Raw genomic sequence first — 12,137 nt, 5'->3', positions numbered from 1 at the left:
CGGGGCGGGATCGCGGCTCCCGGGGCGGCGCCCGCGGCTCCCGGCGCTTTCCGCGGGATCCCTCCGCCTGCGGGCAGCGGCGCGGGCGGGCCGGCCCCGGCACGAGGCCTGGATGCCTTTGCTGGCGGCCTCGGCGGGCAGCACCTGCGCGCGGCACCTCGCCCGGAGAGCGGTAGGTCAGCGCAGCCGGTGTAGCCGCGTCCCGCGCCGCAGCAGGTCCCGCGCGGTGCTCGGGGGCAGCCGTGCTCGGGGCGCCCGGCTCTGCCGCTCCCCATCGCCACCACCACGGCGCCTTTCCCCGCCGGCCCCGCTGCCCTTCCCAGCCCCATGCTGGTGATGGAGGGGCAGGCGGATGCACGGGRTGTGGGGTGGACTTTGCCAGGGTGGGGAGGCTGGGAAGCCTCAGTCCTGTTGGCCTCCACTGGGATTTGAGCAGCTGTTAACAGCAAAGGCCTTTCCAGACCTGCTGCCCTGAGGTGCCGCTGAGCCGCACGTGAGAGCCGCAATGCCAAATGCAGCCGCTCGCAGCCCAGCCTCAAGGACTGAGTCATAGCTTCCCTGTCCCCCCCACACACGGTCACCTGTGGCTTTATCCTGACCTAGGAACGTCAACCTCCAGGCAGGAATCGGCGAGCAGCCTCCTGGCGTAAAGGCAGCAGTCAGCTCAGCGTTGTCCATTAGCAGATCAACTGGTAATTGAAATAAAGCAGTGTGGGTTKCACTGAATGAAGTATTGAATGAGTAGTGCGAAGGAGCAGCTAAACAACTCGGCCTGTTTGTCCCCGCTCACTCATCAGTGCTGAGCATCACTGGGGCTGGGCTCTTAGAGCTACAGGTTGCTCCCAGGAGCAGTCGCTTCCCTCCTCCTAAGCCGGGGGTTGCTGCTGTGGCCAAGGCGCTCCCGCTTTGGCCAGGGCTCTCGAGGATGACATGCTGGCTGAGCTCAGCTCCTCTGTCCGTACCTGCATGCATGGCTGCGACCAGAAGAGCACCCGGCACTAACAAATTCCTCAGGTTCAAAAAGATAGACCTATTTCCCCCAAATTCAGACAGAAGCAGTGCTCCGAGCTACRGGTGTTTTAGCCCTGCGGCTTTGCTGTTGCTCGCTGCAGCTGCCGTGCCTTGTGCTGTGCCTTCAGGCTGCCGCGTGCCTTCCCTGGGCAGTGTCCTCAGGCTCGCACCTCGCCAGAGATCTGAATCTCTGCGCTTTCCTGGGAGCACTTGTAGAAGTTTTCTCTCCGTGTTCTGCATCATCCTCTGCCTCATTCCTCTTCCCCATCCCACTGTGTGCTTCCCATCTCCATCAGCCCTGGAAAACTCACACTGTAGCTCTTTCCAAGTAGTCCAGGAAGGCAAGTGGTTTATATGGACTGTGGTGGACAGGAACCTTTAAGAAATGGCCACCTTCACTATTATTGATTATTCCAGTGATAATGGCAGCACTGGGAATATCCGAGCCCTCTTCCCAAGTGTCTGCAGGACTCCATTTATTTTTCAGTTCCCTTTACAGAGCCCTGGTGTCAAGACTGTCTCCACACTGCCCTGGGACCATGCGAACGAGCCGTTGTCACTGCTGGTGAGTAGCACAGTGACCTAACAAAACAGGTCATCGTTCAATAGGCATCCTTTAAGGGGCACAAAAAAAGGGCGATTTCCATACTGAAATAAGGTAGGTACCTGATATTAGTGTACAAAAGGTGTCATCTCGATAGGAATTCACTGAATCKCTGTGTCTGCCAGGCCCTGAGCCCGCTGTGGGAGCATCTTAAGGGTCACCAGTGTGTGTAGTGGTCACAGTGCAAACCTTCACAGCATTCTATATACATAAATTAAATATACATAAATGTATAAGATACAGGGCTTCTGGTGTAGTTAAGGAAATTGCCTTTTACTTCATGGCAATTTAGCAGAAAGGAGAGAGTATCGCCGCGAACCTGATATTCTTGCATCAGCTGGCTGTGAAGCATCTGCCACCGAAGAGTAAATCTCTTAGATGTTTTACTAGCTTGCATCATGTTGGGAATTGGATTGAAGGGCCGGATGGTGAGCCAAGTTCTGCCTAGTAAACACATGTTACTGGTAAAAACATGTTATACGCAGAGGTACTAGAGTTGCTCCTGCAAGCTTCAGGAGCGGATTTAGCTTTCCTCTGAGCTCATGGAGAATAGCAAGTGTCTGACACTGACCACATGTGAAATGTTCCTTTTACAGATCGCTTCAGATGCAAAGAAGCACCAGGGGAGACATTCTGTCCGTTTGGAATAACGGGACTCACTGCTACGAGGCAGCTGCACAAAGGACATTGTTTCCAAGTTATCAAAATATGCTGTTGAACTAAAATCAGCAGATTTTTTTTTTTTAATGTACCATGGGATGCATCAAATCCAAGAATGCCTTTTCAAGTTCGCACACTATCCAGGATGAGAGGATTGGGACAGCGAACAGTGGTGGCCCAGGAGAGAAATCCTTCCTGATGGCAGCCAAGCTGGACGGGAAAGGTCCGTCCAGCTCCACGGTGCTGGACTACGCGCACCGGCTCTCCCAGGACATCCTGGATCAGGCTCTGAAGCAGTGGGCAGTGACTGAAAGAAAATACAGCGACATTCCTTTTATCGAAAGCGATGTGCCCTGAGCCCTGCAGGCCAGGACTGCACTCGCAGCGAGTCCCAGGTTGTCACCTCTGTTCCGCACTGGTGCCAAGGAAGCAAAAGCTGCTGTGGTTCGAGCGTAATGCCAGCGTGTCTGTGAGGGAGGCCAGAGGAAAACGCCTTTTAATCAATATTATCAAGAAATTAATTGGCTTGCAGTAGAGTCTATAACTGTGTTGCTCGTTATCAGCTGTATGTTGAGTCTATTCTTAGCGTGGTTAGAATTTAGTGCTAAAAAAAGAGGAGGATAAAGTGTAGCAGCGTTACCAGCACTAGTAACGGGTTGCAGAGGCTCTGTGGATGCTGGGGGGTGAAGTACGGATTGTTTTTTTATGTACATGAGGAAAAACAACAAACACAATCACCACAAACCTACTTGGGGATAAGTGAAAGGAGAACTTGAGTAATGTGTGTTCCGCTAAGCGAAACAAGGATCACCGTGTAGCAGAGAAAACTGCTGTCGCAAATCTCACTTTGATCTTACTGACTCGATCTGTGAAGTGCAAAGGAAGGAAGGTATTACCAAGTGTTTTATAAAACCACGGCATATTCAGGGAACCATATGGGCTATGTTAGGATTCAACTTCCACCCCTAAGCAAAGCAATGAGAAACACTGCAATATTGATCAACAGTGCATTGTAATTAACAGATGCTCTGGCTGCTGCAAATGCAGCACGGCTTTTCCGTAAAATCCTGCAGTAAGAGCATTTAATTCCATCTGATCACTGTCTTCAGACCAAAGCTGGTGTTTTTTTGGGGGGGATAGGGAGGGTTTTCTTCTCCACTGTAACCCAGATAAGTGTGTAAAAGCTGCCTATACTGGCTAGTGAATTAAGCCTACGTGGATGGATGGGTGTTTTTTAGGACCTGTTTATCACCTGTTTTTCTGTCAATCTTTGTTAAGGCCAGCTGTTTTTTCCTCAGCCCAAGGGTTTATGTTTCCATTTTACACTTTATGTTTCCATTTTACACATGTGCAAAAATCCCTGCTTCCCATACTGGAGAAGAGCCCTCCTGTTTTCACAACAGCCACGGCAAAACGTAACGAACAGGCGCAAAGCAGGATTTTGCAAGCGCGGGCAGCCAGCAAGCCGAGCATCTCGGTGGTTATTTTGAGCTTCTGCGCAGACATAAACCAGCCCACAAGCAAGAGGGACGTGGCTGCTTCGCGAGCTGCAACTCCAAGACTTCCCTTTAAATCCACCTCCTCCGGGAACATGAGCCATGGAGAGCAAACGGTGCAAAATACTCCGTAACGGGGCACACACCTTATTAAAAAAGAAAAAAGTGTTGAATATTGAAATTTAATGAGGGATCTAAGGAGACGTCTTCCCAGCGGAGAGCTCTGCTGTATTTTAGTAGGCACTAYACTACCTTTTATTAATAAAGGTTTCTTTACAGAAATAAAATTACAACTGTGGGCTCACCGTGTTATTGTAACTATTCTGCAGTCTTACAAAAATGTGAGATGGCTTTCCAGCTTAAACGGTCACCAATTCTTTGATTGAGTTTTATGTAATAAAACCATGCTGGTATGGGACTGACATCATTTGCAAAATGGTTTACTCCTATTTAGTAGGAGTTTAGAAATGCATTTGCTTTGCATCTTCTCCACAGAACATCCTCTGTGCAGTCTGAGTGGACACGGTGCAACTGACTTGATATCCTAATCATTAACTGCGGCACAACTTTGCAAAACAAGCATTTCTGGAGTAAGATACATCAATATTCCAAATAACATACCCTGCAATATATTTTTTACAATATTTTTGTGGAAAATACTTTCTTTTGGATTGAATAAAATCAAACTGATCACCTGCTTGTAAGACTTTTATTTGAAAAGAAATTGGCCTGTTGGACTTGATCGTGTTAGTGTGAATAAGCCGAATGAAATCCTCTCCACATAAACTTTGGAAGCAACTRAGCACGCAAATCAAAATTTATTTCTTACAGAACCAACGTTAAAGTACAAATGTCATTACAAATATATTGCAATATATATGGTATCTGTAACAGCCCAGGTTATCTCTTGGGCACCCAGTGTACAGCACGGAAGCAGAAAGCTTAGTAGTAAAAACCTGAAAGGGAAGAGAGAAGAGTTTTACGTAGCAGAAGACCTTAAGGACCTGAGTGCTCATCTCCATCTTTTTCCCAGCACCTATATTTGCTGGAATGTGTTGTGCAAAAGGAGCACAGGATCCACGGAACAGCAGAGGGTTCACGTTTTGCCTTGTCGCCACATTTTCTCCTGTATCATCAGCACATCTTGCTGCATTCCCCTTTTCATTGATTTTCCACCCCAGCGACAGCAAAATTCCCTGTTCAGGATGTTGCTGGCCACAAGCACAAGTGCAGCTGGGCCCGTCAGTGCAGCCCAAGCCCAGGTGTGCGCAGGACGAGGGGCCAGGTTCATCTCTGCCCCACAGCACTGGAAAACGGGCACGGGCAGCTCTGAGCAGCCACACGGAGCTCCCAGACCGTTACTTCTTCACCGCTATGAGACAGGAAAACCCACAAGACATTTTTCAGAAAAAAATCATTATAAAGTTCAATCAAACTTAGTGGCATTTTCAAAATCTGGGCTGCCAAGTCAAGCCATGTATAGGCTCTGCTGTTATGGTATTTGAATCACGGTCTACATCGGTGTCTACATCAGTGTTACAGCAAGACTAAGTATTAAATCAATAGGTTTTTGCTGTTAGGATTGTGTCAGCTTGACCTTTTATTTAAAATATCGCTTAACACCATGAATTTAGACATTATTAAAATGTCTTGTGTCTTCCTTCATAGCTCTGTTTCACAGTCTCAAGTACATTTCCTATTCATTTCATTYAAAAATCAGTGACAGGGCCAAGAATAGCAAGAGCTCCCCKTTAGCCATGCTGCTCCCTTCAAAGGTTGCTCCTTAAATCAGAGTGAATGCCAAGAATTCAATAGTATACTAAATTTTTTCAGTAAAAATAATCCTCCTTGAAGGGTTTTTTCCCATTTAACCAGTCATGATTATTTTGTCTTTATGGAAGCGCAAACAAGAGAATGGTCTTGAACACAGAGAGACCTATGAACTGAAGAGAGGCTAAGAAAAGAGCCACAACACATTACTATTAATTTGCATGCCCTAAAATCAAGCCCATGTATAAACACAGTCTTTAGGCTCGGTCTTTACAGCTTGAGATCGTTGTCTCCCAGAGGTTTAAAGCAATCGTCCAGAAATTCGTCGCTGACCTCCTCCAACGCAGCGGGTTTCCATCTCGGGGCCTGGTCTCTGTCAATGAGCACTGTCAGGTGAAGCACAGAACACAGCAGTTACTTGGAGCCCTTCTCCAGCGCGGCGACTCCGCGCTGCCAAGCGCCGTCTCCCTTAACTGCAGCCTTCCAGCAGCACCGGCTCCTCCTGAGCACACGTTCCTGTCAGATCCGTGACACCCGTGGCCTCGGGAGCTCCCAGCCACGGCAGCCCACGACACAGGGGAGGAAGGGCAGATGGTCCCTTTCCCCTCTGCTAACAAATCAGCCCCCACACGATGCTCCTAGAGCCACCAGRACAGCAAAGGCTCGTGCAGACCCTATGTCCTGAAGCCATGGAGCTCTTCCTCAGCAGGCTGCTACCTCTGCTCCAAGCAGAGCTCGTTCTGGCTCAGCTAGGAACATTGGTGCTAAGAAACGTGCACAGGATCTGGATTTCAAGTCCAGAGGAAAGCACGTCCACCTTCAACGCTGCTGACAGCAGCATCCTGAAGCTGAGCTTCATCCTGAAAATATATGAACGTCTCCTGCTTTTTTCCCCACTGTGRTTAATAACTGTATGAAAGCCAATAAGCAGCTTTGTTTGGTACATTGAGTTCTGGAAACATCAGATTTTCAGTATTTCAGTATTACAGTATTTTGTAGCTGSCCCCTTCTTCCTATTAACTAAGTTTTTTTTTCTTTAGCAATAGATCTTGCAAACTTAGCAGTTCACCTATTGAAATTACAAAAATGTTTACTATTCTCTAGGTTAAAATAGTTACATTTTTAATAAGATCCTGAAAATATCCCCTTTCCTCACGTGACTTCCATGTGTTTTGTGCAGCCTAAGATGGAAATACCCTGTTCAGTATGAGAATGGAACAAAAACGCTGAAGACTCCCTARCGGAGGTTAAGAGAAGCTCACTAAAAAAAGGCACTGAACACAAASGTTGCATTTAGGGCCTGTTCTTGCGTGTTACCTGAGAAGCCATCCTGCCGTGCACCGGGAGGACCTGGACGGATTTTCAGGGTCTCTACTGAGAACCTTGGTCTCAGTAAGTCTTCAAAGAGCCTATTTACCATTTTACAGGAAGACTCCACACCATGGTTAGAACGTGATCTGGGTATTTCATGCTCTAGGTGCTTTAGCTTTTAATAGTWACAACCACAAGGACACAACAGGGAAGGACTGTTAGCCAGCAGATCTTGCTGGTGGCTAAAGGCAAAAACAAAACAAAACAAAAAAAACCCACTACTGTGACCCTGATGTCAAGTTTTAAAATCCAAATGGGTCRCTCTTAAGTGAACTACTTTCCTAATACACCTAATAAAGTTATGACTTGAAGCAGCTAAAAGTTATTAGAAGCACTACTTGACCTGAGGGCCATTGCTGCTGAAAGATAGTCTTAACTAATATCTGATAATTGGATTCTAGCTCTATTTATGAGGAAAAACAAATTTCCTATGTCTTGACARTCTCTCCTGTCAAGCACAGATAACAAACAGATGACTCTTAAATGCTCGATTTTTTGTTTTTTTGGGGTTTTGTTTGTTTGCTTTAATCTTAGTTCTTAAACTACCATCGTATTCAGGATGGCAGCAGAGTGCTTAGCTATCTTGCTTTCTATTAAAGACAAAGACAGGATGCTCAGCACCTTAATGGATCGTTTTTTCAATGCATTAAAACTAAATTTCATCTTATCTTGTGTCCGATTTGGCATTGCTTTTAAACAAAACAGGCACCTTACTGAAAATGCAGCAGACTTCTAGGAGGCTCACCCCAGAACAGCAGGTATGCAGTAATGGGAGAGCAGAAGTGACTGCAGAGCACACAAGTGGTCATTAGGAATCTTCTCCGTGCAGCGTTACATCYTCCCCTTTCCCAACGCAGTTGAGTCATGGCTACATCATCCTGTGTGAAAGGGAAGCTTCCCAGCTGCTGTTCCTTGCAGCTTGCTTAATTTAGGAGCAGTTTGTGCAGTCTACTTGTCACACAGTAAAACAGCAACTTGTTTTTGGCCTCTGCCTCATTCACAGCTGATTTAATGACTTTGTGCCTTACAAAACTGAGAAGTGGATTTGACCTCATCCAACTCCAAGTCTTTGAGGTTCGTCACTTCTCATACAGTGAGTTTTGAAAGCTTCTACAGTAGTAGGGAATATATCCTAGGAATGGCATCTTTATAAAGCATCTTTCCCTCCACTACTCCTTTCTAGCGCAAGCGGTTCTCAACAGACTGACTGTGGGTGAACTTCAAAGGAGTCTGTACTAATAAGTATTAACGACTACTTAAAACTAGAAACTTTCTCCACGCTGTGCAAACAAACGGCCTTTGTGATCCCTGGGCCATTTTTGCAGCAGTATTACTTAGAGTGAATGCTCAAACAGTGCCATTGAGGGCACAATCCACTGTACAAGTGGATTTTTAACTGCTTTATAAAGGTAGGGGTAAGAAGCAAGGGAGAAGTGATAATAAATACGTGAGCTGTATATATGTGTGTATATATTTATATATATACACCTCATATAAGTATCAAAAGCCATGTCTTATCTTTCTGCGCCCAACAAGTGTTACTCTTCTGGATGTCTTGTACAACAAACTCCTTGGAAAAGGTAATGTCTCTGGTTTTATTTCATTGTGTGCTGAACAGTGCATAAAGAACCACTACAGTTCCCTGCAGTAAGATAGCTTTGTTCAGAGATGCTTTGGACGTGGTCAAAAGTAGTCTCTGTTCTCCCAATCTGCTATATAAACACATGTTGAATTTGAGGCTTGATTTCTTGAAGTATTTCATAGCTGGCTAATCCAGCTATGGAGCAAAATWAAAGCTGAATATGCAAAGGATGCAGTTGCTCTTCAATTTTGCTACTGTCAGCATTAAATATAWTTTGATTTTTCTTTTTTTTAAATGAACTGGTGGCACTGTCCTGCTACCAGGTAGCCAAAAGAAATACACGGACACTGAAATTAAATAAAACAAACAACGGAGCTGTTGGGCTCGGTTAGTGCAGGTGATAAACTCCACCACACAAAAATCCAAAGGCAAAACCTGCAGCAAGCTTACGGGTGCTCCCTGGGCCTTGCTGAGCAAGTTTTCCCTATCCACAGAGAAGTGGTGCCACAGTGACTTTGCATGGCAGTAAGTGACCTTGCTGGTATGTGCTCTTACCTGCTCGAACACCTTCGTAGAAATCATGACCTCTCTGAAAAATACAGAAATGAGCAGTGTGGTTACACATGCAGCTTATCCCATCTCTTCCTAGGGGTTATCCAACTTACTCTGCTTGGAATTCTCAGCATTCTGCCAAATCTCCCACTGCCTTTTCACCAAGTCCTACCTGCACCTTGCTTACTGAAGGCTTCTACATACCCTTGCTTAAAATGGAGCCACATCTTCCGCAGTTTGTGGCACTGTGGTTCACCAGATGCCTTTCACACAGCTCTGCTACATCTGAGTTTTGCATGATGGGCTACAGGGCATACAACAGGGTTGGAAATGATTTAGGGAAAGAGCCACTTCTCCAGGAATTTTGTGATATATTCCAATATATTCAGTACATCTTGCAGCTCAACAGAATCCCAGGAACAAATCTATTTTTTGAAAAGGGGGCAAACAGAACACTTCCATCTCTCAGGATGTTTCATTAGCAATGGAGCAGCAATATTAGTTTCAGGAGAGAGGTGGCAAGGAGACTGTGAGACATTACAACACACCATCTTTAGACACACTGCATTCTCACTTACTTTTTCCTATGAGTGAGTTCCTAAGTAAGTGAGTTCCTAAGTATTTACATTAAACGTCAGCATTCACTCAATCATATGCAAAAATARGAAAGAAAAATCACATTAAATGCAATAGAACTAATAAGGCTTCTATGGGAAGGCTTTATGAGGAATTTGTTCAAAGAACACAGTCAGTAACACTGTTCTGCTAGAAGGATCAACGTTTCATGCTATCCAACCCTCTACTATAAATAGTACTCAAGACTGTCTTTTTGAGGAATCTGTCACAACACTCCTGGAAAGAGCTATAAAAGCTCAGACAGGAACTGAGGCACTAAGAGGCTAGATAACTTAAATAGGAAATGCGTGCAAGAACTGCAGGGTTTTAGCATTAGTGCTCAAACAAAACTCTCTAGAGTGTAACATTATCAGAGTTTCCATAACAAAAGCACTGTACCATTCCCACCTGACCATTGATAAATCACCTCTTCAAGTCGCACATAAAAATACGGAGCTGGGAAGAAGAAAGCAGCATGTGGAGCCACAAGATACTGAAAACAGGGCTTGATGCCATTGAGAGCGGGCTCAGCTGGCCCCCGCGCTGGCGCTCACCATGCAGGCCTGGCTCAGCCGGTACTCCGYGGTCAGGACGTCCTGCAGGCTCATGGAAGCACCTGCTCTCAGATGCCTCAGTGCCAGCTTCAAGGACGTTGGAGACATCTTCTGAAGAGTCTGGGGAAGACAGCGACATTTATTTTTCGTTCCGTTCCATTTGGACACATTTGCAAGTCATTGTGGTTTCTGCATTTGATGCATTGCAAAGTATGGTGGTGTTCTCCCTGAGCTCATCCATGAGACTTCCATGTCCCCTTGTTCCTACACTATGTCTACAGTTTTGAATGAAGTTTCTTGTGTAAAACTTTCCCAGGAACATCTTCGAGGCACTGGCCACCACTTGAGGAAAAGCCTGGCCTAGAATACTTAAGCCTGCACATCTGCAAAGACCTAGGAGTACATTTTGAAGGGGTGGAGGAATTGGGAATTTCCTTAAAAAGAATCCAACCAAAATGTTTGTCAAAACATGCTTCTTGGCTGGCATCAGGAGGCACTGCAGGAATCCAGCCCTGCTTTGCTTGCTCACAGGAAGCCTGGAGGTTTTGCCTTGCCCCTTTCAACAGTGCTACAGGCTATAAATATTACGCAGCCGCCAGGATCTGCTTGAGACATACAAAGAGAGGAGATCTGCTTCGTACAGCTATCAGTGAACAGCATGTCAGCACACAGCRAGTGGAAGCGAGGAGAAGGCCATGAACCTCATCAAGGGAAACGAGCTCTGACGCTTCCACGGTCCACGAGGAAAGAGCTAAACTCTTAGTCACTGATGGTCCTTCAAACATGACTGTTTTCTCCCAGTAAGCCCRAATAAAAGCTCTGTATTGTTCACCCCACAACAGACAAGCCCTGTTATCTGGGACATCTTTACTGCTCTACTGAAAAGCAGCAGATGGGAAGATTTACCTCTTTGCTGCATTATTTTTGTTTCAGTCATTAGGCTCCTAACACACAGACTGAGATGGCAAGCTTCCAGTCATCAGCATTTTTTTTGGCTCCCAATTACTCCTCATCCCTCTCCACACAGCAGCTGATACAGCAGTGACCCATTTTTGCATATTTAAGCCAGAAAACGTGCCGCTGCTACACACAGAGTAGCCTGTGCCACTGTAACTTTAGCAAAACTGTTGCATTAGCAGGAACAGTGCAAAGAGAGAGCTCTCCAGGTGAAAYGTTAGTTCTTCAGAAAGCACTGGGACAGGAATAACTTGAAAACAGCACTTAATTAATTATTGGGTCTATCAGCTGCCTTATCTTGGCATATCAATGAGGCTGAAGGTAGAGGAGGCACTGCCATAAATCAGGTTGAAGGAAGAGGAACGAGGCAAGAAAATGGGTAGGTGTTATGCAGAAAAGCCATTCACCAGTGTAGCTATAAATAAACCTGCTCTGCAAAGAGAAGGAAGAGATCAGCACTAGGAAACCAGCCTGAAAAGCAGATGGGATAGGCTGAACTAGAAAGGTGAATGTGAAAATGCAAAGGCAGCTTCACAGTATCATCTAACACCTATTCTAGTGTTGCAATCATCTCGATTTCAGAGATCGAGAAATCTCTGAAATCTACAGACAAATCTTTGAAATCTACAAACTGAATTTCCAATACAGCTAAATTTTTTTGTAATAGAAACTGTATTTTGAACATACAAACCATCCTCTAAATGCTCCATTTAAAACAAATCTAATATGTCTGAGTTTGTTTTACAGTGCTATAATATTAACTTGGGAAAAGCTATCTGCAAATAAGCATTTTTTGCAATTTCGACTAACAAACTCTAATCAACATAAAGTTAAACAACATTCTGCAATGATATAGCAAAATCTACAGTTAAGATCTAAAAATACTATCTTATAACGCAATATGATAAAGAGAAAAGAGAAAAGAGAAAAGAGAAAAGAGAAAAGAGAAAAGAGAAAAGAGAAAA

At 45.3% G+C, this 12,137-nt stretch overlaps 2 protein-coding genes across 4 annotated transcripts in view; one reads left to right on the top strand and one right to left on the bottom strand.

The window, feature by feature from the left end:
• Positions 1-115: 115 nt before the first annotated feature.
• On the top strand, positions 116-3,343 carry CUNH2orf88 (chromosome unknown C2orf88 homolog). 2 transcript variants are annotated; one of them, XM_026047861.1, is made up of 3 exons: positions 116-172; positions 1,499-1,576; positions 2,212-3,343. In XM_026047861.1, exon 3 carries the CDS (start codon positions 2,369-2,371, stop codon positions 2,630-2,632), a length of 264 nt encoding a protein of 87 aa, XP_025903646.1. In that variant the 5' UTR covers positions 116-172; positions 1,499-1,576; positions 2,212-2,368; the 3' UTR covers positions 2,633-3,343. The 2 variants fall into 2 exon arrangements, with proteins under 2 accessions (XP_025903646.1, XP_025903655.1); XM_026047870.1 differs by lacking the exon at positions 116-172 and adding an exon at positions 654-692.
• A 1,749-nt stretch (positions 3,344-5,092) lies between these two features.
• HIBCH (3-hydroxyisobutyryl-CoA hydrolase) overlaps positions 5,093-12,137 on the bottom strand; it is a 26,607-nt gene continuing 19,562 nt past the window's right edge. For both annotated transcript variants that reach the window (XM_026047850.1, XM_026047842.1), the window contains exons 11-13: positions 10,216-10,335; positions 9,050-9,083; positions 5,093-5,927 (exon numbers count right to left, since the gene is read on the bottom strand). In XM_026047850.1, the coding sequence (XP_025903635.1) occupies positions 5,812-5,927; positions 9,050-9,083; positions 10,216-10,335 (270 nt within the window). In that variant the 3' untranslated portion in view covers positions 5,093-5,811. The remainder of the gene's footprint in view (positions 5,928-9,049; positions 9,084-10,215; positions 10,336-12,137) is intronic.

Source organism: Nothoprocta perdicaria, unplaced genomic scaffold (assembly GCF_003342845.1).
Source record: "Nothoprocta perdicaria isolate Ctin4 unplaced genomic scaffold, notPer1 scaffold_11, whole genome shotgun sequence".
NCBI classification, from domain to species: domain Eukaryota; kingdom Metazoa; phylum Chordata; class Aves; order Tinamiformes; family Tinamidae; genus Nothoprocta; species Nothoprocta perdicaria.
The sequence above is the reverse complement of the archived record's forward strand: the minus strand, read 5'-3'. Positions and strand labels throughout refer to the sequence as shown.